This window comes from Mustela putorius, unplaced genomic scaffold (genome assembly GCF_011764305.1).
Source record: "Mustela putorius furo isolate JIRA1106 unplaced genomic scaffold, ASM1176430v1.1 tig00000281_pilon_pilon_pilon, whole genome shotgun sequence".
Taxonomy (NCBI): domain Eukaryota; kingdom Metazoa; phylum Chordata; class Mammalia; order Carnivora; family Mustelidae; genus Mustela; species Mustela putorius.
The window spans coordinates 16717733-16745614 of record NW_025421343.1 but is presented as its reverse complement, the minus strand read 5'-3'; the positions used below and the strand labels follow the sequence as shown (position 1 = coordinate 16745614).

Below are 27882 nucleotides of genomic sequence, written 5' to 3'. Positions count from 1 at the left end.
TTATAATATTGGAAAGGGTCTTTTAATTAAAAGAAAAGATAAGGGTATTCCCTTAAAGAGTACAGATAAAGCTATAGAAAAAAAAAAGTGATAGGTGGCTTACCAGTGTAGGTTAAAGATGAATGAGAGAAGAAATTTTCATTCCAGTTGATTCTTAAATGGCTGACTGCCCAAAATTACTATTAAAGGTTTAAACATATGCATTGAAATACTTTCCTTTTGGGGGTGGGGGGGGAAGTAAGCTGATGCTTGGGCTGGGGTGGGGGGGATGTGGTGGTGGAGGGAGGTTTGGGAAGCAAAATTCCAGCTCCATGTTCAGGGAAGTCTCAGTTCTTGAAAGTCATGAATCAAACGTACTTGTATGGATACATCTTGGACTTAGTCACATGAAAGCCAGCTCCTTCATTTTTCCTTCTAAACATACAGTTATGTAGGAGGAAAGCTATTTCTGGTAATCTTAGAGTCATCATAACATACTTTATTACTAAAATAGATATTTTACCCCAACATTCAGTTGAGGGAAGAAGTCAGGGAAGATCTGCATAAAACAGAAATGACATAGGTTTTCTGGATGGTTATACAAAATAGTGATTTATTAGTAGTAAGGTTTTTATTTATTTATTTATTTTTAGAGAGAGATTTTATTTATTTGTTTGACAGGAAGAGAGCACAAGGAGGGGTGGGGCAGTGAGGGGCAGAGGGAAAAGCTGACTCCCCAATGAGCAGAGAGCCTGACACGGGGCTTGATTCCAGGACCCTGGGATCACAACCTGAGTGGAGCCACCCAGGTGCCCTCAAAAATTCTTTATGTAATTATCTCATTGAACCATCCCAGTGCTAGGACTAAGTATTATTTTTTCCCCTTCCTTTATGGATAAAGAAATCAAAGCTTGGCTAAGAGAGGTTAAAAACTTGCCTAAGATTCTGGCCTTAGGCCCCTGACCTTAGATCTCACGTATTAACTCAGTACATTTTTGAAGTTCCTGTTCAACTTTTTCCTGTTTTCAGTTTGTCTGTGTTTTTTTTTTTCCAATTTTTTTTGAACAGTAGTTGATGTTAATAGTAATTCTATTTTGTATTTTAATATTTAAATCTTTTGATTTTGTATTTTAATATTTAAATCTTTTGATTGTAATAATTTGGCATTAGAACTGAAGCTAATGAAAGTAATGAATGAGGCCACCTTCACCGCCAGTTCTGCTCTTCACCAAATGGTAGTCCATTTCTTCTACACGGCAACAACGCATGGAGGTGTTTTATTTATTACAAACAAACATGGCAGCAGTCTCCGGTTGGGGGAAGCCACCTTTCCAGGGGCTGTGGTGACTTAGCACTGTGCTGGGAAAGCAGCCCCTACCTGTAAGAACATGAGTATTTGCAGAGTTCTCTAACAAGTAGCTTGATAAGTAGCTTTGTCTTGAATAATCATTGGTAATTAAAAGAGAATTGGGGCACCTGGCTGGCTCAATTGGTGGAGCAGGCAACTCTTGACATCTGGGCTATGAGTTTGAGCCCTACATTGGGTATAGAGCTTACTTCAAAATAATATCTTTAAAAAATAAAATAAGTAAAAGAGAGAATTAAGTCCAAGTGGATATTTTATCATCACTTTTGATACAAAATCATCCAAGCACATCTTCGGTGTTCCTTCTCCCTCAACCAACCCATTCTCAGTGAGCTCTCCCCCTTTGCCCCGCAGAAGCTGCCTCATGAGCGTGGAGCCTGCCATTAGCACCAGGCACCTCCCTTACCAGAGCTTTCAGCTCTTTGGCTTCGACTTCATGGTGGATGAGGACCTGAAGGTGTGGCTCATTGAGGTCAACGGCGCCCCGGCTTGTGCTCAGTAAGCCTGAACACCACTGTGTTTTAACAAATGGGAAGTTGGTTCCACAGTTGGAATAGCCAGTCTTGGCAAGGTGGTGAGTCTCTTCACCTGTGTCCAAGGGGAGGCTGTTTTAACTGCTCTGAGGGAGGATGGCCTCTGGCAGGACCCTGGCCAGCAGGGGGCTCTGCTGAGTCAGTACGTCTCAATTCTCCCGTGTGTTAAGCAGGAGTCTGTGCTTAGGTGGGTGGTAGTTGCTGTGAGAGTTTCAAACAAAGCTAGTAACTGTCAGAGGAGACCCTCTTGTGTGACCAGTTCAGGGAATGGGGTCCTGTGAGTTGGCAGGGCGGGGCGGGGGATGCTGATAACCAAGAAATTGAGGGGGTTCTCCAGGCAGGAAGTACTTTGAGAAGGCACTGTAGACGCAGTGGAGCTAGAATGGGGATGTAAGAGAAGAGGGTTGCATGTACCATGGAGCGGAGGGGAGAGCTTTCAGAAGGGAGACATAGCATCCAGTGGGACCACACCCCGTGCCTGGCTCTGTGGGGAATGCACAGATGAGCAGAACCTGCCTGCGAAAGTCATGGAGGCCTTAGAACTTAGGGGCAGCTGGACATGATCCTCGAAGGCTGCTGGTTCTTCTGAAGATTCACTTTCATCAGGCCAGGACACTTTATGGTTCCCCACGTCTGCATCTTAGAGGAACTGAGGTGATCGTCCACACGTTCAGGAGAAAGTTCTGGACCTACAAGGGGCATCGTTGATACACAAGCCACTCTTTCATTAGGAGCCAGGCCTTTGCCGCTTGCTCAGTGGCTGTGACATGGCATGTGTGATTCATCTCGTTCGGCAGTCCCTTCAGCTAACCCCAACCTCCCAGGCCCCAGTATGGGGGCCCCAATCATGAGCTGAGACACAGGCCCTGTCCTTGGAAAGACTGGGCATGACAAAGGACCAGACAAATACAGATTACAAACTGGGACATGCTTTATCCTTGATCAAGGATGTTAAAGTAGTATCATTGAGCAGAGGGCTGCTGTTGAGAGGTGGTGCTTGGCACTGAGTCGAAAGGAGAGGTGAGCAGGACTGCTGGAAAACAGCGGCATGCCTCTGTTCCCCTTTCCTTCCAATAAAGGTTCAGTCATCCCATGTGTCCTGTGCCCTCTCCACCCCGCTTCCTGTCCCATGTCCCTTTGCCTTCCTCATTCAGTGTCAGCCCCCCACCCCCCCCACCCCCCACTTCGGGGTATGGTTCCCATCATCGTGTGCATAAGCAGCAGATTTCCTCAGCAGTTATAAAGAGCCCTCCCTCGAGGCCATGTCCTGCTCTGGTGACTCCTCCCTGCTCCTATGTAGCCAGACTTCTGGAACGCAGTGTGTGATCTTTCTCTGTCCTCATCCGTGCTGTGGTCCATCCTGGGCTGGATGTCATCCCCTCCACCCCACAGAAATGTTCTTTGAAGGTCCCCAGCTAAGTCCATATTGCCAAGTCCAGCGGCCCCTTTCCATGTGGACATCCTGGACCTCCCAGCAGCATCTGAGGGAGATGCTGACACCATGCTGAGATACTCTTCTGTTGTGGCTTGAGACACACTCTGTAGTGGGAAGCTTTGGCTGAGGAGATGTGGGCGGGATTGGCCTCTTGCTCCTCATCAGTGGACCCCAGTCAGCACCTCAGCCCTGGGTGTCTGTCTTCTCTCTCCACTATGCTTTCCCTGAACGTAATCTTATTCAACTTCTTAATTTTAAAGCCACCAGATTACATCACAGCCCAGAGTTCCAGAGCTGGTCCGCTCAGCCTCCAGCCTTGACAGTCCTCTGCTCTCCACCCCCACTGTCCTAGCTCTCCCACAGGCCCTCTTCCATCACTGTGGATGCTTTTGCAGAGAGCCTTCCAACGGGGATCTCCTCTTCTGCTCTTGCCCCAATAAAATCCACTCTCAGTGCGCACCGTTCCTTCTCCCCCTCACAAACACACTCTTTCTCTCCTCCTCTCTTTTTTCTTCCCCGCTCCTTTCTGTCTCTCTGGGTCTATCTGTCCTTTCCCTCCTCTTTTCTACCCTGTCATCCTCTGTCTGACCTCACTCGTTCCCCAGGTGTCACCTATTTGTCACCCCTGGGGAGTCTCTCCGAGGGTCTCCTCAGCCACACTGAGAAGGTGCTTTCCCTCCAAGTATACCCACCACAGGCAGGCAAGATGGCTCTTAGACTCTATGGAGATTGCCCATCTTCCCTGCCAGTGAGAGCAGGAGTTACTGGTCTCTTCACCCGAGATCTTCCCGAAGTACTTGGTAAGGGGCTGCTTGATGCTCGTGCAGCATGTGTATGTACCATGGAAACCAGTTTTAGGAACTTGGTCATGAGATGGAACACTTAGGGCAGGTCCCGGTGAAAAAATATCTGTTGACTTTCCACTTGCACTTTGATGACCGTCTACAATGATATTTTTTAAAACACATTTCAGGAAGCTTTATGCAGAACTGTGCCAGGGCATCGTGGACATAGCCATTTCCAGTGTCTTCCCACCCCCAGACGTGGAGCCGCAGCACGTCCAGCCAGCGGCGTTCATCAAGCTGTGACCGAGGGAGGCGCTCAGAGCTGCCTCAGAAGAAGCATGAGCTCCTGCTCCAGGGGAAGGTGGACTGTCAGGGTGGCTCACTACCAAGCCAGGACTGGAGAAAGAGAGGCAACCGGCAAAGCCGCGACAGAATGGAGAACACCAGAAGGAAAGGCAGCTTCCCCAAAGAGCGGTGGCTCAGGGGTTCCCAGGTGGCACTCTCAGCGCTGCTGTTGAGATGTGAGAATGGAAGCCAGTTGCTCAGAGGCGGGGAGCCAAATGCTCTTCTAAGGGGAAAAGACAGGGATTTGATTATTTTATGTTCTCATCCTTTAAAAAAAATCCAGTTTTTATCCTAAGGCAGCATTGTGAGCAGCGCCTCTCCTCCCTGGGGGTTGAGACTGTTGGACCTTTCGTTGGTGTCTTTCCACCTGCTGCAGCCTTAGTGCCTTAGCTCCATGCCCAGCTGCAACCCTTCTGTCTGGGACACGGATTGGATATTATAGCGTCTGGGAGGTTGCCAGTGTGTCCCCTGCCCATCTCTCTCCACAGCACCTGCCCGTGGAAGTCTGGACAAGCATGCACCAACAGCGCTCGGGTTCATGCTGGGCGCCACCTCACAGCGAGCGAAGGGGGCTTTCCTCGTCATGTTCCTGACGGCATTTGGTCAGTCACCTGTCAGGGCCAGTGTGGGCTAGGCACCAAAACAGCAAGTGCTGCTCTCGATCTGCTCTGTGCATGTTTTAGAAACCAAGCAGCAAGTTTGCCACAAACCCATAAGCATCAAATAAGCATGAGAGAGAAAACAAAACAAAACAAAATACGATGTCTTGCTTTACTTAGTAGTTGGGTGTGGTAGGTTTTGGAAATATGATGATCCTCACTTATCTTTGTTTTAACCAGAATTCTCCATGCACTTTTGCAAAGTTCCCTTTGGCTCACTTTTTTTTGTTGTTGTTTTAACTTCTGTAAAAACCCCTCTAGAGGGTAGGAGAAGTAGAGTTACACACATAAATACACACACACACACACCCTACCAAGTGACACTGCCCTAGACACAGGTAGCTCTCCCCCATTTTCTTGCCCTCAAAGCACCTTCTGCAGGAGCTAGAAGGGCTCGTTTGGTTCCAGGGAAGATTCTCTGCCTGCTTGTGCCTCTGCATGCCAGGCGAGGGTCTAAATGAGTGTTTGTCTGGCCTGAATGGGGGAATCTCCTAAAATGGGAAAGACGTGGTTTCAGAGCTCTACACAGCATCTTGTAAGTCACTAAATGTGTCCTGTTAGGTGTAGTTTCCACTCACTGGATCAAATATTCTGTAGACTTTTCAGGAGGCTACATCACTAGCAGTGGGAAGAACAAGATGCTACTTGTGTTCCAACGTGAGCTGAATGAGCAGGTCCTTCTTAGAATGTACTGAGAACCACAGCAGGCCTCCTGTCCAGTACGTGCTGTGTTCTTCCTTTGTGTATATGTGTGCCCCATTATTCTTTCTGTGTGGTACCAGACAACAGTTATACCGTCAGGGAGACTTTCCTAAAAAAGGGAAAAGAGCAATGCCTCTTGAAACACGATGAGATGTGGGAGCTCACGGTGAAGAAAGGATAAGGAGTATTTCGTAGCAGTCTCTGTAGGACGTGGTAGCATTATGTCGGGCTGAAGGAGAAAGGCCAACTGGTTTGGCTCTTCTGCAAATTGGAATTACAAAATACTCTGGTTACCCAGAATACAGACAATAGGGTTTGCATCCAGAGTGAAATTAAACAGTCAGCAGGGAAAGTCAGTCTTGGAAGGCCAGCACTATTCGATGAGTGTTTGGGGACTTTGAGCAGATCATGACAAGGTGCACACCCTTCTAGAAAGTGTGAGCTTGGGAATTCTCTGTGGACTGGTGACGGGGGAAGCATGGAGGCTTTTGTTGTGTTATCATATGTGAGTGTAGGTCTGTAATGATCTTTTGGACCTAAATTAAAGGGACATTTGAGAGTTTCCTAACTCTCACAGTGACAGAGCTAAGAATTTAGATGGTGCAAGTCCATGGATCTTGACATAATTACTAAGAAACCTCAATCACTGGCATATATGTGAGGGACATAAAACTTTAAAAAGAAAACTATGCTTCATTCCTCACAATGTTTCAAATAAATATCTATTTCATGCATTAGTTTTTGATCGGGTGGGATCAGTTTTGGTCAGGTTGGCTCAGAATTGTTCCATACCCTTCCATGATACCTTTGGCACAGATGGTAATGCCTCGCCCCTCAGTCTTCCTACATGCAGAGTGCGTATGTGTTGCCAGTTGCTAGGGGAGGAGTGTTCTTTATTTGGAGATGTTAATTCCAATCTTCGCACTGTCATTTGACTGCACAGTGTGAGATGAACCCATTAACTTCTCTGTGCCTTAGTTTCTTATCTCATGGAAGGGATTGTTGCCTGACCTGGAGACTACCTCAGGGACTTCTAGTGAGGACAGGTGAGGTTAGGAAGACTCAAGAACCTGTGGTACCAAGGTTCTCAGTGCTGACTATATGCTGGAATCACTTGGGGAGCTTTTTTAGAATGTTGGTTTCTACACCCTGCCTTTCTCTCCCACCTCTGACCAATGAAATCAGGACCTGAGGCATCAGTATGCTTTGAGATGCCTTGAACCACTGCTTAAGAAGGAAGGACAAACACACTGCTACCTTAGAATAATAAAATAAGACCTAGGACTTTTTGAAAAAGTTCCTTTAGGAAGGACAGGCATTTCTTGAGGAATGACCATGTTGGTCAACGCGTCGACCTACGTATTCATGATATAAGCAACTGCTGTCTAAGCATGTTCTCGTTTTGCTTCTTGTCCAGCATTTGTAAACTCAAACATGCTTTCATTTCCTTAAACAGTTTGTGAAGCCTTGACAACAAATGTAAACAGCCAGGAATTCATACATCTGCTAAGTATGTGTTAAGGGTATTCGTTACTGAGAGAAAAGCCCCTTCCCTCATTAACTCCTGTGGTAATCATAAACTCGATTTTACCCAGAACATTGAAGTGCCTCAGTGTCTGTATGATTCAGTGCAGCAGGTGCTGGCATGCTTACCTGTGCACTCGCCCTTTCACTAGCACCTCAGGATAATTATCCCAGACTCGGGATATCTGGTAGTGTCAGAAATGTATGGGATCCACAGGATTTGCAAACAGCAGCAAAGCTAGAGTGTGTTTTTGTTGACAGCCACGGTTGTGTCAAGCAGGTGTGGATCCAGCCCTGTTGTGGGGGTGGGGGACTCTGCTGGGGAAGACAAGGGGCCAGAGTAAGTCCCCTGCAGCATGTGGGTGCTGTGGAGAAAATTCAGTGATACACTTGTCTCTGATCCTAGATGCAGAATCTGTACCTAAGAGGAAATGACTTCTGAAATAAGGTGATTTTATGAATGTTTAAAATGCCCAGAGCATTAAAGTAATATTTCAAGCGTCTTTGTGCCCTTTGGTTCTATCATCTCATCATGGTGGTTGATTGTCCTAGGATATCACTGGTTATATGAATCCACAGTTCTTTTGTTCACGTAGGCAGACTTTTTCCAGAAAGGGTCAGAGTCGTAAATATTCTAGGTTTTGCAAACCAAACAGGTTCTTTATTGCATATTCTTCTTCTTTTTAACCAACTCTTAAAAACAAACAAACAAACTTGGTTGACAGGTGGTACAAACACAGGCCAGATGTGGCCATTGCTTGCTGACACAGCATGTTACCCAATACATAAGCCAAGAGACTGTCCTTTGAAACTGTAATGTGCTCCTCCAAGGTGAAGCATTGAAATAATTTCTGCTGCCAAAATCCGGTCCATCTCTTCCCTACCTTGTGTGTTGTCTGAATCATGCTACAGATGGTCAAGTGAGACCCATGGTTGTGAGAAAGCATTATGTGTGCTTCAGACATGGGAGGAGGTAGAGGGGCTTCATAAAATGATTCTACAATCAGCAGGAAGACCGTGAAGTTCTAAGAGTTCACTAAGGCCACGTATAGGAATATCTGTAAGTGGGCACCGCCTCAGGCATTTAGTGTCATTTATATAAATTGTAGTTAACTTGTAACTTGAATTTAGCCCATCTCGTCAGGTTTAACGGTGTCAGCATTGAATAGAAACAGAAGATAACTTGTAAAAGTGATACAGGGGTAAGAACTACCAGCTGACCTAGGTAGACTAAGACTGACAGAAGGGATGGATTCCCAAGGGGCAGGAGGGCACTTTTAGGAGTGGTGGATTAATTCATTACCTTAACTTGTAACTTCCTGTGGGATGAGACTGGATGCTTTGGACTTCTTTCCTATGTATGGCCTCTTTCACTCCATAAACATCTGGCACAAAGATTTGTGGCCTTCCACAAATGGAAACCCTGCCTTAAGCACTCCAGACACGTCTCTGATTTGACAGGATACACACCTACCAGACTCAGTGTAGATTGCATGGGCCGGGTGCAGGGACAAGCAGCAGGAACCCAAGCAGGAAACTACTTAGGATCCTGAGAGTGGACAGGTTCAAAGCCTTTGGAGGACCTCTCTTCATGGGCTGGTCCTGCTTGCTGTCTGGAGCTGCCCCTTCTCCTTAAAGAACCTGAAGTTACCTTTGGCCCCAGAGGTTCAGTGATAATTTAAAGATGTCTCCCCCAAAACATCCCTAAGGGCAAAGGGAAATGAGCTCCTGTCCCAGGGAATCCTTTGCATAGGTTGATTGCTGCAAGCCAAGATTCCTTTTCAAAATTCACATGAGAGGACATCAGTAAGAACAGCAGGGGAAAAACTGTCTAAATTAACCAACGGCTTGCAACAATCCAGAAACATTTATTAAAGAAAAACCATTCTACCTTGATAAGAATAGCAAGTTTTGGAATGTTTTAATTCACTCTACTTTCATTTCCCTTTCCTTAGCTCCGTAGTAGCCTTGAAAATGAAAAGCCGGGCGCCTGGGTGGCTCAGTGGGTTAAGCCGCTGCCTTCGGCTCGGGTCATGATCTCAGGGTCCTGGGATCGAGTCCCGCGTCGGGCTCTCTGCTCGGCAGGGAGCCTGCTTCCTCCCCTCTCTCTCTGCCTGCCTCTCTGCCTACTTGTAATCTCTCTCTGTCAAATAAATAAATAAAATCTTTAAAAAAAAAAAAAAAAAAAAAAAATGAAAAGCCCCACGATCATGGTAAAACCCCAGAGTCTAGCAACAATTGGAGGATACAGAGGCGTTGAAGCTCCTCCAAAAAGCCCCATTCCCAGTGAATTGTCATTTGACCTGTCTGGCTGTTCATGTAGGTCCTCATCTCAGGGCTTGTCTCAGCACTTCTCAAAGTGGGCCTGGTGTGAACAACCTTTTCCCTACGTGAGTTTGTTAAAAATAATCAGCAGTTGTTTATCAGCTTCCTGGGATGGCTGTAAAATTTGGACGGAACAACAAGCTGACCAAAAAAACTCAGGGAAAGATGGGGAATGAGATAGCCATCAGAAGTTTTAAAAAGTTTCTAAAGAACAAAGAAGGCCACACACATGTATAGGGCTGTGTGCAGGCCTGGGGAGACCTGAATTCCTGCAGCTTTTTTTTTTCCTTTTTTTTCTTTTTAAGTAGGAGCCCAGGACAGGGCTTGAACTCACAACCCTGAGATCAAGGCCTGAACTAAGAACAAGAGTCAGATACTTAATAGACTGAGCCACCCCAGCACCCTGAATTCCCTTACTTTTTACCTCTATATGACCAGGAGGATCTACACAAGCCTCCCTGGCATGCCCAAGGCGCATGCGCAGACACACACACACACACACACACACACACCCTTGGCAAAGACAGGGAGACTTAATGGTCCAAGTGTTTAAGGAAATCTGTTCAGTCATTAGTTGACCACTAAGCTAAGAGCAGAGACTTCAGTGGCCACACACATCAAAGAATATAAACTTTACAGAATTATTTCAGGATAGTCTAATCAATGACAACAATAAACCTTGGAGAGGATAGAGTATCTGGTTTCCAAAGTTGCCCCATCATAGTATTATATTTTTCCAGTTTTCAGCATAAATTATGGGACATGCAAAGAAAAAAGAAAGTATGGCCCTTGGAGGGAAAAGGCAATCAGAAGAAACCATCCCTGAGGAAGCCCAGGCATTGGTCTTATTGCACAAAAACTTTAATTCAGCTATTTAAATGTTTAAAGAACTAAAAGAATGATGAGAACAGTGTCACCAGAGAGAATATCATTAAAGAGATATAAATTGTTTATATAATTTATATATCTATGTCTATAAAAATAGAACCAAGTAAGAATTTTGGCTTTTAAAAGTATAGTAATGCAAATAAAAAATTCAGTAGAGGGCGTGTAGGTGGCTCAGTTAAGAGTCTGCCTTTGGCTCAGGTCATGATCCCAGAGTCCTGGGATTGAGCCCTGCAAGTTGTTGGGCTCTGTGCTTAGCCTAGAGCCTGCTTCTCCCTCTGCCACTCCCCCTACTTGTGCCATCTCTCTCCCTCTCTTTCTGTCAAAAAAGTAAAATATTTTGGCGGGGTGCCTGGGTGGCTCAGTGGGTTAAAGCCTCTGCCTTCGGCTTGGGTCATGATCCCAGGGTCCTGGGATCAAGCTCTGCATCAGGCTCTCTGCTCAGCGGGGAGCCTGCTTCTTCTTCTCTCTGCCTGCCTCTCTGCCTTCTTGTGGTCTCTGTCAAATAAATTTTCAAAATCTTTTTAAAAAAAGGATTATAGGGGAATCCTATGAACAATTTTATGCCAACAAATTAGATAACCTGCCCCAAAAGGGCACATTCCTAGAACGACACGAAATTGATGAACCTGACTCAAGAAGATACAGAAAATCTGAACAGACATAAAAAGTGGATTGAAGTAAAGACCAAAAAATCTTTTCATAGGGAAAAGCCCAGCATCTAATAGCTTCACTGCTAAATTCTACCAAATGTTAAAAATGTAATGTAGCCAGACAATGCATTTTTCTTCAGCCATGAAAGAAAAGAAGTACTGAAACTTGCTGTAGCATGGATGAACCTTGAAAGCAGTGGAGAGATAGTAAGGATGATCCGTTCAGAACCTGTGCTCTGAAGAGGATTCTACTTGGTAGTTGAAGAGGGACAAGGAATCAGTGAGTTGTTTTTGTATTGTTCTGTTTAACAGCTTTTCCAGCAAATTTGTAAGCTGATGGAAATGGTTGTTCCAACAATAACCCCCTCATTCTCTTGCCTTCAAAGAGTTCCTGACTTGGGGGGTGGAGGACGAAGGAAGAATTTTCCTTCGAAGGAGCAGAGACGTGATAAAATAGGAGGAAGAATTTAGCCCATCTCGTCAGGTTTAACGGTGTCAGCATTGAATAGAAACAGAAGATAACTTGTAAAAGTGATACAGGGGTAAGAACTACCAGCTGACCTAGGTAGACTAAGACTGACAGAAGGGATGGATTCCCAAGGGGCAGGAGGGCACTTTTAGGAGTGGTGGATTAATTCATTACCTTAATTATGGTGATGGCTCCACCGGTGTATACATGGGTCAAAAGCTATCCACGTGCACACTCTAAACGTGTGGTTTACTTCAAGCCAATTATGCCACAATACAGAATACAACTGTTAAATACACACCCAAAGGATGAAGTTGAAAAACATGTGCCGACATTCCTTGATAAACCCATATCCTGGGGGGAGAAGCGATTCATAGGACTCGCACAAACTCCAAGGATCTTAAGGCTGGAAGTCTCCTCCTCCTGAAGCCTCAGGAATCCGGTCTAGATGGAAGGGGGGGAGGCTAGCGAAGACAGACCACTTCTTCACCATCGCAGGGCAGCTTTCACGACTTCACAGCTGGGTGGTGACAGCAGTCGGTCTGGTTCCCAACTTCTGCTTTTTTCCACAAGTCAGGGTCAGCATCAGGCATCAGCTTCGGAAAGTGATCATGGTTAACAGGAGGGGAAGGAATCTCCGAAGACCACTCTCCTCCCGGCCTAATTCACTGCGCGAATGAGCGCTAAACAGATCACTCGACGAACGGGGCGCAGAGCTGGCGTGAAGCGGACCTCGGCCATCCGTCGGCGGAGCGGGGACTAGGTGGGACCGCCGCGCTCTGGCTCCGTATAGTTCCAGCCCGGCCCATTTACTCTGTGGTGTAGGTTTCAGGTCGACCCTGTAAAATCGAAGGGCCAAAGTCCGGCGGGACCGGAGGAACTACATTTCCCAGCAGGCCGTGGGCGCCGGCGTGCTTGCCCTTCTTCCCGGCGCGTGCAGAGCGGTCTCTGGCTGTGGGTGTGCTGGGGGACGCATGGATCCTGGCGGACGCATGGATCCCGACGGACGCCTGGAACCAGCCGGCCGGTGGCAGAATCTGCCCAGCGGGCCTAGCCTAAAGCACTTAACTGACCCGTCTTATGGGATCCCGCGGGAGCAGCAAAAGCCAGCGTTGCAGGAACTGACGCGGGCGCATGTGGAGTCCTTCAACTACGCTGTGCGCGAGGGGCTCAGCCACGCGGTGCAGGTGAGCCCGGTGTCCTCCCCGGCTCCTGTCCGCTCTGCGTTGCCTGGCGCCGCTTGCCCCTGTGCGTCCCGCGACGGGGCGAAGCTCGAGGCGGGCAGAGGAGAGGGGCCCCGCGGGCCTGGAGGAGGGAGGCGGGTGGCAGGGTGCGTGTGTGGCTCTGGGGGAGTGGGAGATCCGGGTAGGCGGGGAGAGGGAAGGGGAGTGGAGCCTGAGTGGAGTGGGGCACTGGCCTCGGGTAGGGGTCCTGGATAGATGGCTTGGAGGGAAGGGGAGTGGAGCCTGCGTGGAGTGGGGCACTGGCCTCGGGTAGGGGTCCTGGATAGATGGCTTGGAGGGAAGGGGAGTGGAGCCTGCGTGGAGTGGGGCACTGGCCTCGGGTAGGGATCCTGGATAGATGGCTTGGAGGGAAGGGGAGTGGAGCCTGCGTGGAGTGGGGCACTGGCCTCGGGTAGGGATCCTGGATAGATGGCTTGGAGGGAAGGGGAGTGGAGCCTGCGTGGAGTGGGGCACTGGCCTCGGGTAGGGGTCCTGGATAGATGACTTGGAGGGAAGGGGAGTGGAGCCTGCGTGGAGTGGGGCACTGGCCTCGGGTAGGGATCCTGGATAGATGGCTTGGAGGGAAGGGGAGTGGAGCCTGCGTGGAGTGGGGCACTGGCCTCGGGTAGGGGTCCTGGATAGATGACTTGGAGGGAAGGGGAGTGGAGCCTGCGTGGAGTGGGGCACTGGCCTCGGGTAGGGATCCTGGATAGATGGCTTGGAGGGAAGGGGAGTGGAGCCTGCGTGGAGTGGGGCACTGGCCTCGGGTAGGGGTCCTGGATAGATGGCTTGGAGGGAAGGGGAGTGGAGCCTGCGTGGAGTGGGGCACTGGCCTCGGGTAGGGGTCCTGGATAGATGGCTTGGAGGGAAGGGGAGTGGAGCCTGCGTGGAGTGGGGCACTGGCCTCGGGTAGGGGTCCTGGATAGATGGCTTGGAGGGAAGGGGAGTGGAGCCTGCGTGGAGTGGGGCACTGGCCTCGGGTAGGGGTCCTGGATAGATGGCTTGGAGGGAAGGGGAGTGGAGCCTGCGTGGAGTGGGGCACTGGCCTCGGGTAGGGATCCTGGATAGATGGCTTGGAGGGAAGGGGAGTGGAGCCTGCGTGGAGTGGGGCACTGGCCTCGGGTAGGGGTCCTGGATAGATGGCTTGGAGGGAAGGGGAGTGGAGCCTGCGTGGAGTGGGGCACTGGCCTCGGGTAGGGGTCCTGGATAGATGGCTTGGAGGGAAGGCGAGTGGAGCCTGCGTGGAGTAGGGCACTGGCCTCGGGTAGGGGTCCTGGATAGATGGCTTGGAGGGAAGGGGAGTGGAGCCTGCGTGGAGTGGGGCACTGGCCTCGGGTAGGGGTCCTGGATAGATGACTTGGAGGGAAGGGGAGTGGAGCCTGCGTGGAGTGGGGCACTGGCCTCGGGTAGGGGTCCTGGATAGATGGCTTGGAGGGAAGGGGAGTGGAGCCTGCGTGGAGTGGGGCACTGGCCTCGGGTAGGGGTCCTGGATAGATGGCTTGGAGGGAAGGGGAGTGGAGCCTGCGTGGAGTGGGGCACTGGCCTCGGGTAGGGGTCCTGGATAGATGGCTTGGAGGGAAGGGAGTGGAGCCTGCGTGGAGTGGGGCACTGGCCTCGGGTAGGGATCCTGGATAGATGGCTTGGAGGGAAGGGGAGTGGAGCCTGCGTGGAGTGGGGCACTGGCCTCGGGTAGGGGTCCTGGATAGATGGCTTGGAGCGAAGGGGAGTGGAGCCTGCGTGGAGTGGGGCACTGGCCTCGGGTAGGGGTCCTGGATAGATGGCTTGGAGGGAAGGGGAGTGGAGCCTGCGTGGAGTGGGGCACTGGCCTCGGGTAGGGGTCCTGGATAGATGGCTTGGAGGTCCCGATATAATCCCAAGTAGTTGTACCCCTCGATCGCGCCACACCCCGCGCGGGGCCTGGCATTTGTAGTCGACTTGACTAGGGGAATACTAGATGTGTTTGTCACTGCTGGATTTCTCTGTGACTGGAACCCGTAGTGTTTTGTGGGACAGGTCCAGCGTGCGGTGACAGCCATGCACAACGCGCGCGCTTTCATATCACTGGGAGTTTTCACTTCTCCGAGAAACTTCCCTGAAAAGGTTCTGAGCCCATTCACCCAAAGACCGTACTGTGGGAGGTCGTCCTTCCACGGTTTTCTTCGCTCACAGTTTTAAAGGGAGAAATTGCTGGACACCTGTTCTGAATTAGGTGGGTGTTGAGGAAGATACAGATGAGGCATAGAAGCGAGATGGGGTAGCCGTAATACTTGCTCAGCGTTAAGTGATTGATCTAAAAGGTAAGGTAGGAGAGTTCAAGTGAAGGTGGTGGTGGGAGGTCGAGTCCCCTTTAGTCAGCACAGCCACTGTCTCCAGGTGCTAGGCTCTGAGGGTCAGGAGGAGGCAGTCCTGTGTGAGACACAGTTCTTGCTTTTGAGGCCTTGGTATCACGTTTTGCGAGTGGAGTGGAGGAGAGAGAGGGACACATGGAAGCAGTCAGTGCCAGTACTCTGGAAAACTGCTCTGCCAAGCACTATGGTAGGGTATTTGGGGAGCACATAGGAGGCAAGGCTAATCCAGGTGCTTGAGATAAGGCAGGGTCAGGTGAATTGAAGGGGGGAGGAGAGTGCACTCCCTCCAGGGGAAGTGGAAGAGCACAACTCAGGGGACACTACCGTGTGGGTTTATTGGGTAGGATTTGTGTCCTGAGAAGTAGGGGTAGTAGATCTGCGTCCTGAGAAGTAGGGGTAGTAGATTTGCCAGTTTCTGATACTTGAACTCTCCAAATAATGCAAGAGCATTGAAGTTTCTTTGAAGATTAATTAATACTCCTTCACCTTTTGGCAACAGATAAAGCTGATGAAAAATATTTGTGTCGTATCTCTGAGAAAAACCTTATCTAATTAAAGGTTAATGAGCATTGGGGTTTATTGAAACAGTGAAAAAAAGAGCCCGGGATTCAGATGATCAAGGAAGACTTGCTCTAAAATAAAAATGCACGTATATACAAGACTTTTTAGGAGGAGGAGTCATAGATAGACTGGCGGTTCTCAAACTTTTTGGTCCCATAACAATCTCCTGCTCAAAAACTCTTGAGGGAGGGGCACCTGGGTGCCCCTGTTTCCTCCACTCTCTGCCTGCTTCTCTGCCTGCTTGTGATCTCCGTCTGTCAAATAATAAAATAAACAAATAAATAAATAAATGAATGAATAAAAATCTTTGAAATAAAAAAAAAATTCTTGAGGGAGCGTAAAGAGCTTTTATCAGTATTTACTCTATTAGAAATTGAGGTTGAGAAGTTTTTACAACACTAATTCATTTAAAAGATAAACCAATTAGATACTAACATTTTTAATAAAAATATTTTGGGGAAGGATGAAGGTGGTGGTTGCCAGGGTGTAGGTCCTGGAAGTCTGATGGCTGCAAAGGGCAGCTGGGACCATGGTGCTGTTGGGTACACAGACAGCCTCCCACATTACCAAGAACTTGCTCTTGGGGCTGTATCCCAGGAACCCTATCCCAAGACCCCAGAAGAACCAGCCACTGTTGCCAAAGAAGTATAATACGGGGGTGGAAGACTACGAGCCATACTCAGATGACAGACAACATGGGGTGCAGCGACTACCAGAAGCTCCCTGACCACTCTTGGCAGGAGAGGGATCCATGGTATGACTGGGACCGCCCAGGCCTGAGGTTGAACTGGGATGAACAGATGTACTGGAACCTTGACATGTCCATCGGGAGCCTTGTGGACACATCTCCTTTGCCTGTTTCCTGAAATCTCATGTGTAAGCACCTCTTGGGCTTTGTGGCCTTCATGGTATTCATGTTTCGGGGTGGGGAAACTTATGCCACCTACCAGCCCATGGGGCCAAAGCGGTGTCCTTATAATAATCTGTACCTGGAACGAGGCAGTGATCCCACTGAAAGGCCCAAGCTGGTGGTTCTTTATGAGATCTGAGGAGACTCCATCAGCTTTGTTCCCCCTAAGCGACTCCCCTGTTTCTAGAGATTTAACTTTAATGAAATCCCTGATAAAAACTTAGTGCTATGGTTTAAAAAAATTTTTTTTCTGGGGCGCCTGGGTGGCTCAGTGGGTTAAGCCGCTGCCTTCGGCTCAGGTCATGATCTCAGGGTCTTGGGATCGAGTCCCGCATCGGGCTCTCTGCTCAGCAGGGAGCCTGCTTCCTCCTCTCTCTCTCTCTGCCTGCCTCTCTGCCTACTTGTGATCTCTCTCTGTCAAATAAATAAATAAAATCTTAAAAAAAAAATTTTTTTTTTCTAAAGCAGAAAAAATTAAAGGTAAATGATATTTTTGCACATTTTTTAAATGTCTGGCTTATTAGAAGACAGCTGGATTCCCATTTCTGCTTCTGTATTCAATGTCTTGCAATATGTTGTTTTAATTAAAAGTACATGTAGAAAATGTAACCTGCCCAGATAATGATGCTGCACCGTAGCTGGTACCGTGAGACTAGGAGAAAATGTTGTTGCAGAAAACACAGTAAAGTAAGTGACTAACAGAGTCCAGGGAAGAATAACCTTTGTCATATTTTTGTTTGTTTAGAGTTTTGCCCAATTTGGGGATGGGGGGGATGGATTCCAAATTAATACATCACAGTCATCTTTTCAGAATGCAGTCGATTCTCATTTTTCAGGAATTCGTATTTATTAATTGCCTACTCACTAAAATTTATTTGTAACCCCCAAGTCAATATTCACCATGTGCAGGGGCACCTGAGTGACCCAGTTTAGGTTAAGCCTCTGCCTTTGGCTCAGGTCATAATCTCAGGGTCCTGGGATGAAGCCCCACTTTGGGCTCTCTGCTCAGCAAGGAGCCTGCTTCCCCCTCTCTGCCTACTTGGGATCTCTCTTTGTCAAATAAATAAATAAACTCTTAAAATATTCACCACATGCAGAGTGGTGAAAAATTTGAATTGCCCAATGGCCATCATCCCAACTGAGGTCCAAGAAGGTGATGTTGTTTCAAGCTCTTGTACTATAAATAAGTATCCTTCTCGAAGTCTATCCAGTTTTTCTCATTCTGGTGCTTTTTATTAGTGATTTCACTGTTTAAGATGGTCCTCAAGCACAGTGCTATCTAGTGTTCCAAGTGCAGAAAGGCTGTGACGTATCCCTTAGAAAATCTGTGTTAGATAACCTTTGTTCAGTCATGAGTTAGTGCTGTTGGCTGTGGGTTCAGTGTTCATGAATCAACATATATATTGAATAAAGTATCCTTAAAACAAGGTTATGTATTGATCAGTTGACGAAATGTGGTCGGGGACCCACAGGAACCTAATTTTGTCTTTCCCCTCAGAACGGTGGTTCAGTATTCACTAATCCAGTGTTTGTTTCAACTTTATAGACCAGAGCTATCTCAAGTAATGAGATCGTATTGAGATATAGATAGTGCAGCTATGGCTTGAAAAAGTGAATCTTCTCCCTTTTAAAAATTAATGCTTAATTTTAATCCTTAAACAGGACAGATTAAAATTTTGTTTTAGAATAAAATACTAAATTCTAAAGCAATGCCAGCTTTAGATAAAATTATAAAATTTAGAAAAGGTCAACTGAACTGACATGAGGAGGAGAATCTTTATTTTCTTGGCCCCACTTTCGGCATTCTTGTTCTAACGCTAAGGCTTAGGGATTCATAATTGGTTGTAGGGGAGCTCAGTGATGCCCTTTCCTCAGAAGAGCAGAGCTTCCCCCAGGGAGCAGTGCAAAGAAGCAGCTGTTGTGGCAGAGGAAGGACCACGGCCCCCACCTGTGGCTCTGGCTTCAGAACGAGGCCACCATGGAATGAAATGTACAGATATCAAAGAAGGGCATTAGAGTGTCTGGTCCTAAATCAGCAGGTGTTTCCATATCCTTGCCTGTTAGGCGCAGTCCCATTTGTATGGCTACATACTTAGCAGACACCAAGTATAACAGAGAAGGCAGACACTTGGTTCAGAGAACAGCTTTGTTCTGTACATAACTGTCCCTCGAGCCTGCTACGAATGTGACTTGTAGACCGTCATGATCTGAAGTAGTACATCCTCGTTTTAGGGACTTGGGGTGTGAGTACAGTGGATGTAGCTTTAACCCTCTTCCTAGATAGGTCACCTGCAGCATGGTAGGCATCAGTGCGTGTAGAATGTGTGGGGTTTGGAAGAACCCTAGAGAAAGAGGGTCTTGGAGAAATGCAAGCAGTTAATAGTATGGATTGTATTTCAGGCTATCCCTCCCTTTGAATTCGCTTTCAAAGATGAGCGCATCTCCCTTACTATTGTGGACGCTGTCATCAGCCCGCCCATGGTTCCGAAAGGCAACATCTGCAAAGAGCTCAACATTTATCCAGCCGAATGCCGGGGCCGGAGGAGCACCTACCGGGGCAAGCTGACGGTCAGTACAAGTGACAGCATGCAACCCTCACATGGTGCGTCTGTGAGACTACAGCTGATGCCTCATAAAGCGTATACCAGAATTCTGCTTTCTTAGCATGGTCGTCCAAGAGATTCCATCTTCTAAATTGAAAGCATATGTTCATTTACTTTCCGGCCTTCCTCCTTACTCTCTTAAAATACTTGTTCTTGTAGATGCACACAGTTTCTTTTTCTTAAGTATTTTTTTCTCTCCTTTTCCTTTAGGCTGATATCAACTGGGCAGTGAATGGAATCTCAAGAGGAATCATTAAACAGTTTCTTGGCTACGTTCCCATCATGGTGAAGTCTAAGCTTTGCAACTTACACGGCCTTCCTCCCAAAGCCCTCATTGAGCACCATGAGGAAGCAGAGGTAACTGTGGGCGCCCGGTATGCTGCAGGGCCGGGCGATGCTAGAGAAGGCCCGAGGTGGGGGCGAGAAGATCCGACACTCATCAGTGGGAATCAGATTTTCCTTCTCTGCTTCCGTTTCTGGTTAGGTTAAATGGGGCTGGCTCCCTTGGGTGCATCTTGTGCTGGGCTCAGAATGAGGCTCAGAGACAGTGTATGAGAAGTGGCCATACAGTTAGAGAACGTTATTATTGTGGGGGAAGAATTGACAGGCTTTTCCCGAATTTTCCAGAGGATACACATTTAGAGATGTTCTGTTTTACCAGCAGTAAGACTGTGTGAGCATATTAAACGCTTCCCCTACCTTCCCTTCGGCGTCTCTTTCAGCCACGGTAGGTGGCTTTGCAGTATTGAGTTGGAGTGATCAGGAGCACAGACTCTGCCTGGAGTGGGGAGACTGTAACATGTAACGTGCTGGGATGAGCGTGATGGTGTCAGATCTGGGTTTGACATACAGATGCTCCACTTAACCACTTATGTGGGTTTGGGCACATTCCATCTTTCTGAGCCTCCATTCCCTCTGCTGGGCATAACAACTGTGCCTCTTGTTATTACGAGGATTAAATGGGATGGTAACATAGAACTCCTAGCATGCTTACACCTGCTTCAGAGTGGGGCTGCCACTATAGTAGTATTTTTTTTTTTTTTTACAGAAGTGAGATACTAGAACTGTGAAAAAATAGTTTCCTCTTTAGCTGATCTGAATTTCTGGTTTCCAGAGGGTTTTGTTTTGTTTTTTTAAGATTTCATTTATTTACTTAACAGACAGAGATCACAAGTAGGCAGAGAGGCAGGCAGAGAGAGAGGGGGAAGCAGGCTCCCTGCTGAGCAGAGAGCCCCACTCAGGGCTCCATCCCAGGACCCTGGGATCATGACCTGAACTGAAGGCAGAGGCTTAACCCACTGAGCCACCCAGGTGCCCCATCCAGAGTTTTTGTACAAAGTTTTTTTTTTTAACTTATTTGAGAAACCTTATTTGCCTGGAAGCAAATGGCTATTGTTTTCATCTCTTTGCAGTAAGGTTTTTTTGTTTTTGTTTTGTTTTTTAAATATCATATGAAGACAAATCATTTTAGGGGACAAAAGGGCAAGTTAGGTCGAGCCTGTCCAGTGGAAGAAAGTACCCTGATTTTCTTCCGTACTTTTCTCCCAGGTCCCCAGAACCTTTTTTTTTTTTTTTTAAAGATTTTATTTGTTTATTTGACAGACCGAGATCACAGCAGACAGAGAAGCAGGCAGAGAGAGAGAGAGGGAAGCAGGCTCCCTGCCGAGCAGAAAGCCCGATGCGGGACTCGATCCCAGGACCCTGAGATCATGACCTGAGCTGAAGGCAGCGGCTTAACCCACTGAGCCACCCAGGTGCCCCCCCAGAACCTTTTTAATGTACTTGAGAAGACTGTTGGTTCACACACTAACAGATTCCATACAGTTTCCAAGGGATCTGTAGACCCTTCCGCCTCCGTGTGTACCTGGCACTATATCTGGCAGGTAGTTTCATGTTTATAACTAATGTATCTTATTTTTTTTAATTAACATAAAATGTATTACTTGTTTCAGGGGTACAGGTCTGTGAATCATCAGTTTTACACAACTCACAGCTCTCACTATAGGGCATTCCCTTCCCAGTGTCCATTACGATTAATGTATCTTTGTTTAACAAATTATAATTCATCTCTTCGGCAGGAAATGGGAGGCTATTTTATAATAAATGGCATTGAAAAAGTCATCCGAATGTTGATTATGCCTCGGAGGAATTTCCCCATTGCAATGATCAGACCAAAATGGAAAACCAGAGGGCCTGGCTATACTCAGTATGGTAAGTTGTAGTGACTTTTGGAATGTTCTTTTAGAAAAGTTTTGTTTTTCTGGGGCGCCTGGGTGGCTCAGGGGGTTGGGCCTCTGCCTTTGGCTCAGGTCATGATCTTGGGGTCCTGGGATCAAGCCCCACATCAGGCTCTCTGCTCGGCGGGGAGCCTGCTTCCTCCTCTCTCTACCTGCCTCTCTGCCTACTTGTGATCTCTCTCTCTGTTAAATAAATAAAATCTTAAAAAAAAAAAAAAGGAGAAGTTTTGTTTTTCTAGTATGCATTTCTGTGCTAAGAATTTATAGTGAAAAACCCTACTTTCTATTATGTGTTCTTTTTTTCACATTGAAAGAGCACATGTATTTATGGTATTGCTTACAAAGATGGAGGTTGGCCTGACTTTACCAGAGGTTAGTATGGGTCTCAGAAGTCTCCTGGAGCAGGCTGCCATGGCATTCCTCTTGGGGTCCCTGGCAGACAGCCACCTGGACTCTGAGCACTCTCTGTGACCAGGCCTGGCTTCTTAGACAACATTTTACATTCTTGGGCAGCCCTGCAGTTAAATAATTGAGCTAAAAATCAGCCTCTAATGATAGCCCGATGTACTAGGTCTAGAATAACAGCAACTCTGCAAGTCACAATGTCTAGTCATTTATCCTTTTGCATCACTGATGCAGAGTGTCTCAGTGATCTTTGCTTAACGCAAACAAACTTAAAATCTAAAATTCTGCTTTTCTCCATTTGAACTCTTTGATCAAGCCATCATCTCTTGATTGGATTCCACAGGGTATGAGGGATATAAAGTGCTATGTGATCAGGCTTCACAGGGTGCCAGTGATACAACGTGTTATAAGACACGGACCCTGCTCTGGAAAGAAACTTTGAAGTTGGATTAAATTTCTGTAGCTTCGGTTACTAAGAGGTTTTCAACCAGGGAGGTTTTGCACCCTAGTGGACATTCGGCAATGGAGACGTTTTTGGTTGCCAGTCTTTGCCAACCTTCATGATTTGGCTCTATTTTTAAGAGGGTAGATAGGGGCGCCTGGGTGGCTCAGTGGGTTAAGCCTCTGCCTTTGGCTCAGGTCATGATCTCAAGGTCCTGGGATCGATCCCCGCATCGGGCTCTCTGCTCAGTAGGGAACCTGCTTCCCCTCCTCTTTCTGCCTGCTGCTCTGCCTACTTGTGGTCTCTTTCTCTCTGTCAAATAAATAAATAAAATCTTTAAAAAATTTTATTTAAGAGGGTAAACATTATTCAGAAGAAAAAACGACAGAAGCAGTTACAATATTACTGAGTTTTTGACTTCTTGCTTTGTTTCAATAGGAGTCTCAATGCACTGTGTGAGGGAGGAACATTCTGCAGTCAATATGAACCTTCACTACTTGGAAAATGGCACGGTTATGTTGAACTTTATTTATCGGAAAGAACTATTTTTTCTTCCTTTGGGATTTGCACTTAAGGTGTGACTTCATGAATATATTTCTTTTGCTATGAAGACCTTCACTGTGCAGAATGGATGGATAGGGTCTCCTTAGCGGTATTCATGCTGTACCAGCTGTGCACTGCTCAATAACAAATTCTCCAAAATTTGGTGGCTTAAACCATCTGTAAACATTTCCCTCTTACTATTTCTGTGGCCGGGAGCTTGGAAGTGGCTGGGACTGGGGGACACGTCTGCCTTGGGATGTCAGGAGGTTGCAGTGAGATGTAGGGACTGTGGTCATTTAAAAGGCTTGACTAGGAGCAAAGGGTCCACATCCAGGGTGGTCGCTCACAGCTGGCCCATCATTATGGGCTATTGGTGGGAGGTCCCAGTTCCTCCGCATGGGCCTTTGGACTGGCTGAGTTAGCAAGGCTATACCTGCAGTCCCTTCTATGACCTGTCCCTGAGAGTCACACATCCACCTTTCCTCTGTATTGTTTTGGTCCCACGGGCCACTGCTGACTTAGTTTGGGAGGAGGCTGCATAAGGCTGTGAATGCCAGAAGGCGAGGCTCACTGGGGCCCTCTTGCCGTCTTACCATATAGCCTCTAATGAGAGCCCTATCTACCGTATCTAGAATAACAGCATCTCAGCAAGTCACAATGTCTAGGCATTTATTCTTTTGCGTCACTGATGCAGAATGTCTTAGCAATCTCTGTTTAACGCCGTAACAACTTAAAATCTTATCTCGGAGAGTTCATTTCCATTCACCCATAGTGGAGTGTTAATTTTTCTTGGATCTTAGAAAAATAGAAAATTGTTACTAAATGGGTAAAATGGTTTAGTTATTATGAGTAATTCAAAAGAAAACTTTTCTTTTTTTTCTTTTTTTTTTCCTAGGCGCTTGTCAGCTTTTCCGATTACCAGATTTTTCAGGAGCTCATGAAAGGCAAAGAGGAGGACTCTTTCTTTAGGAACTCCGTTTCTCAGATGTTAAGGATCGTCATGGAAGAGGGTTGTTCCACACAAAAGCAGGTTCTTAACTATCTAGGTGAACGCTTCAGAGTCAAGCTCAGTCTTCCTGACTGGTGTCCAAATGAACAAGCTGCAGAGTTTCTGTTTAAGTATGTGTGGTTTTGCTTAAACTGCGTTTTTTTGTTTTGTTTTTTTTTTTTTTCCGTGGGGCGGAAGGTGTCAGTGGTTCTTTTTATTGGTTGTAGTTAATGCTGGTGTGTCATCTGGGGCTCAGAATGGACCTGCAGGTAGGATTCTGGTCTAAGGAAGTAGGGGCTAGCCCTGTGTTTTCATGGCCATCCTCACCTTTTCTTTTATGGTAGTTTCATTTTATTTTATTGTACTTTTACACTTTTACTTTGAAACAACTTGGGATTTCTGGAATCGCTGCAAAAATAGTATGGTGGACACTTCCATTCACTATTTGGTATCATTTTGACTACATTTGCTTTCGTAATTTCTCTGCATGTGACAAACATGTTTCTTTGTGCAACATTTGAAAGTTGTAGGCAGGACGTCCCTTTGTTTCCCCAAGGCAGGGACTCTGGGTTCTGTAACCACTGTCTAGTTCTTAGCACCATCCAGTATGTAGCCACAAGACCCATCAGGAGCCCTTGAATGGCCAGTGCAACTGAGAAACTGAATTCTTAAGTTTATTTAATAATTTTAATTAATTTGGGTCACTGGGGTGGCTCAGTGGGTTAAAGCCTCTACCTTCAGCTCAGGTCATGATCTCAGGGTCCTGGGATTGAGCCCCACATTGGGCTCTCTGCTCAGCAGGGAGTCTGCTTCCCCCCCCCCCTCCTGCCTCTCTGCCTACTTGTGATCTCTGTCAAATAAATAAATAAAATCATTTAAAAAATAATTTTAATTAATTTAAATGTAATGGCCGGTGGCCATTTACACACCATGTTGTCCAGCACAGCTCTGGACCTTGTGACGATGTGCTGTCCTTTTGCTTATGTTGCCAGTGAAGATGAAAAGCAATTTTTTGAAAACGAGTAAGCTCTTCTAGGTAAAGAGGAGTCAGGCCCCTTGGTCAGTAGATCATCAAGAACGAGTAGTAACAAAATGGTTTTTTAAAAAGCTTTGCTTTCTCTTTTGACAGCCAGTGCGTCTGTATCCACCTGAAATCCAATACGGAAAAGTTTTATATGCTTTGTCTCATGACCCGGAAGCTCTTTGCATTAGCCAAAGGAGAGTGCATGGAGGACAGTCCGGATAGTTTAGTGAATCAGGAAGTCTTGACGCCCGGTCAGCTCTTCCTCATGTTTCTGAAGGTAAGTGCCTGCTGCTCTCGCCCCGGCCAGCTGCCCTTCTCGTGGAATACTGTGGCAGTTTCCGGCAGTATTGTTTCCTGCATGGTTATGATTTGTAGTTTGGGTGTGTTACATAGTCCGCCTTTTCTTTTTCTGTGTTTACTGAGCAGTAAGGGACTTGATCAAAGATCTTAGTTTATACCAAATTCAGAAATGTCCTTCATGGGGCGCCTGGGTGGCTCAGTGGGTTAGTCCTCTGCCTTTGGCTCAGGGCATAGTCTCAGGGTCCTGGGATCGAGTCACCCATCGGGCTCTCTGCTCGGCGGGGAGCCTGCTTCCTTGCTCTCTCTCTGACTTTTCTGCCTTCCTCTCTGCCTGCTTGTGATCTGTCTCTCTCTGTGTCAAATAAATAAATAAAATCTTTAAAAAAAAAAAAAAAGTCCTTCATGTTTCTTAGTGGCTAAGTGAAGACAGTAGCAGATCTTGGTTGTAACATTAATGACCCCGAGTGACTGGCCTAACCATGTGTCATTTCCTTTTGCATCATTTTTGTTTTAAGCTTCTAAACCTCTGAACGTGGGACACAATAAGAATCTTCAGGAAGGTACATGACAGTGACCTAATCTGAATCATAGCCTTGCATTGGCCATTTCACTGAGTGTCCTGCAGAGATTGAAGTGTCTGTCATTTCTGTGCTTGGTTCTGAGGGCTAAGGCTTCTCAACTGTGAGGGAGCAAGAGTGAGTGCCGGGCTGCCCTTGCTGAACTTGAGAACAGATCAGGTGGGCGCCGTGCCTCACCTTCTGTGACGTCTCCCTTCCCTGCCCTTAGCATCGTCTGCTCAGCCTCATACGCCTCAACCTTTTAGCGGGAAGGCTGGTGGACCTCTCAGGAAGGCTCCCGAGAGGCCTCTCTGGCTTCTCTTGCTCTGTTGTGTGCAGCCTTTACATATAAGTCCCCAGTCAGCTGGGGACTCACACCTAGTCCCAAAAAGTGCGAGAACCTAAAAGAACGCAATTTGGCAGGAAAAACTGACCTGCAGTCCAGGGGACTATTTATAATTTTTACTGATTCTACTTAGTGTGACAGTTTGTATGTTTCACTGTAGAACTGTGTTTGATTACAATTCAGTGCCTCAGTCTTTATCAGAGGTGTTAGGTTTGTGCGCCTGCTACCTTTCTAGAATCTGGAAAATTCTTTTTTTTTTTTTAAGATTTTATTTATTTGTTTGACAGAGATCACAAGTGGGCAGAGAGGCAGGCACAGAGAGAGGGAAGCAGGCTCCCTGCTGAGCAGAGAGCCCAATGCAGGGCTTGATCCCAGGACCCTGAGATCATGACCTGAGCCGAAGGCAGAGGCTTAACCCACTGAGCCACCCAGGTGCCCTAGAGTCTGGAAAATTCTTAATACTGAAATACGTTTGGCCCAAGTGGTCTTGTGATGCACTGCTTCTTGAGGAAAAGTTTGTTGTGAGGCTTAAGTAAATATGCCAAGGGCCAGCATACAGTACATGCCCAAGAAATGCTGCTTGCTCTCTTAGCAAGTTAACGACAAAGTGACAGGAGGCAAATGTGTGACTAGGGAGCGAGGTTAGCTCCTCATTCCCCCAGTCTCCTCCTGTCTTGGGTTGCAGAGCTGCTCCCCATGTCTCTTGATCTTGCTTGCCTGACTTTCTCTTCTCTTTTCTTTCTTTTCTATTTTCCATTGTGTTTCAGATTTCTGGGAGAAGAGTCAGTCTTTTCTACTAGTTTGTCAGCCATCTTGTATTTTGGGTGTCATTTGGAGACTTTGACCTCCTTTTAGTTGTTTTAATTGGTAGGACAACAGGCTGCTGCTTGGTCTTAAAGCTTTGTTTTTGTTGTCCGTTTCTCCCTGTCGAAGCTGTTCTGACCGCTTGATAAAAGCCCTTTTTTTTGGTTGTTTAAATATTTTATTTACTTATTTGACAGAGACACAGCGAGAGAGGGAACACAAACAGCGGAGTGGGAGAGAAGAAGGAGCTTCCTGCTGAGTAGGGAGTCCGATGTGGGGCTTGATCCCAGGACCCTGGGATCATGACCTGAGCTGAAGGCAGACATTTAATGAGTCACCCAGGCGCCTCTGATAAGAGCATCTTTTTTTCTTTTTTTTAAAGTTGGTTTTTTTTTTTTTTTAACTTTATTTTTTTGACTGAGCCACCCAGGCGCCCCCGATAAGAGCATCTTAATGAAAGCACTCTAACACCAGAGCAAACCACTAGTGTCGAGAGTGTTGACTGGCAGTTTTGCCCCACTCCAGGGGACATTTTACAGTGCCCAGAGACAGTTCTGGTAGTCACGGCTTGGGGGATGCTACAGGCCTCCAGTGGGTTAGGGCCAGGGACACTGCTGGACATCCTACATGCATGCTGGGCCCATCACCATGAAGAACTATCCAGCTAAAATGTCAGTAGTGCTGAGGTGGAGAAACTCTCATCTACAGGTGTTTGTAGATTCTATCTTAATAATGCCTGACCTGGGGCGCCTGGGTGGTTCAGTAGGTTAAGCCTCTGCCTTCAGCTCAGGTAATGGTCTCAGGGTCCTGGGATCGATCAGTCCCTGCATCGGGCTCTCTGCTCATCAGAGAGCCTTCTTTCTCCTCTCTCTCTGCCTGCCTCTCTGCCTACTTGTGATTTTTCTCTCTGTCAAATAAATACATAAAATCT

At 47.0% G+C, this 27882-nt stretch overlaps 2 protein-coding genes, 1 long non-coding RNA gene and 1 pseudogene across 5 annotated transcripts in view; 3 read left to right on the top strand and 1 right to left on the bottom strand.

Annotated features, from left to right (window-relative positions):
- TTL (tubulin tyrosine ligase) overlaps positions 1-7831 on the top strand; it is a 32596-nt gene extending 24765 nt beyond the window's left edge. For 2 of the 3 annotated variants that reach the window (XR_006606464.1, XM_004770995.3), the window contains 2 exons: positions 1700-1843; positions 4287-7831. Coding sequence is in view for 1 of the 3 variants with exons in the window: in XM_004770995.3 (XP_004771052.1) it covers positions 1700-1843; positions 4287-4401 (259 nt within the window). In the remaining 2 variants the exon portion in view is untranslated. Of the gene's footprint in view, positions 1-1699; positions 1920-4286 lie in introns of all 3 variants that reach the window. The other variant, XR_001176225.2, reaches the window with a different exon arrangement.
- A 129-nt stretch (positions 7832-7960) lies between these two features.
- On the bottom strand, positions 7961-12552 carry LOC123391757. Its single transcript, XR_006606465.1, has 2 exons — positions 11835-12552; positions 7961-8631 (listed from the first exon to the last, which is right to left on the bottom strand). It is a non-coding gene; the product is annotated as an uncharacterized LOC123391757 (long non-coding RNA).
- The window catches only part of POLR1B (RNA polymerase I subunit B), a 32437-nt gene continuing 17106 nt past the window's right edge, over positions 12552-27882 (top strand). The window contains exons 1-7 of the mRNA XM_045079140.1: positions 12552-12847; positions 19103-19270; positions 19516-19662; positions 21384-21516; positions 22828-22964; positions 23828-24051; positions 25050-25221. Of these exons, the coding sequence (XP_044935075.1) occupies positions 12635-12847; positions 19103-19270; positions 19516-19662; positions 21384-21516; positions 22828-22964; positions 23828-24051; positions 25050-25221 (1194 nt within the window). The 5' untranslated portion in view covers positions 12552-12634. The remainder of the gene's footprint in view (positions 12848-19102; positions 19271-19515; positions 19663-21383; positions 21517-22827; positions 22965-23827; positions 24052-25049; positions 25222-27882) is intronic.
- Positions 16115-16952, top strand: LOC106003620 (annotated as a pseudogene).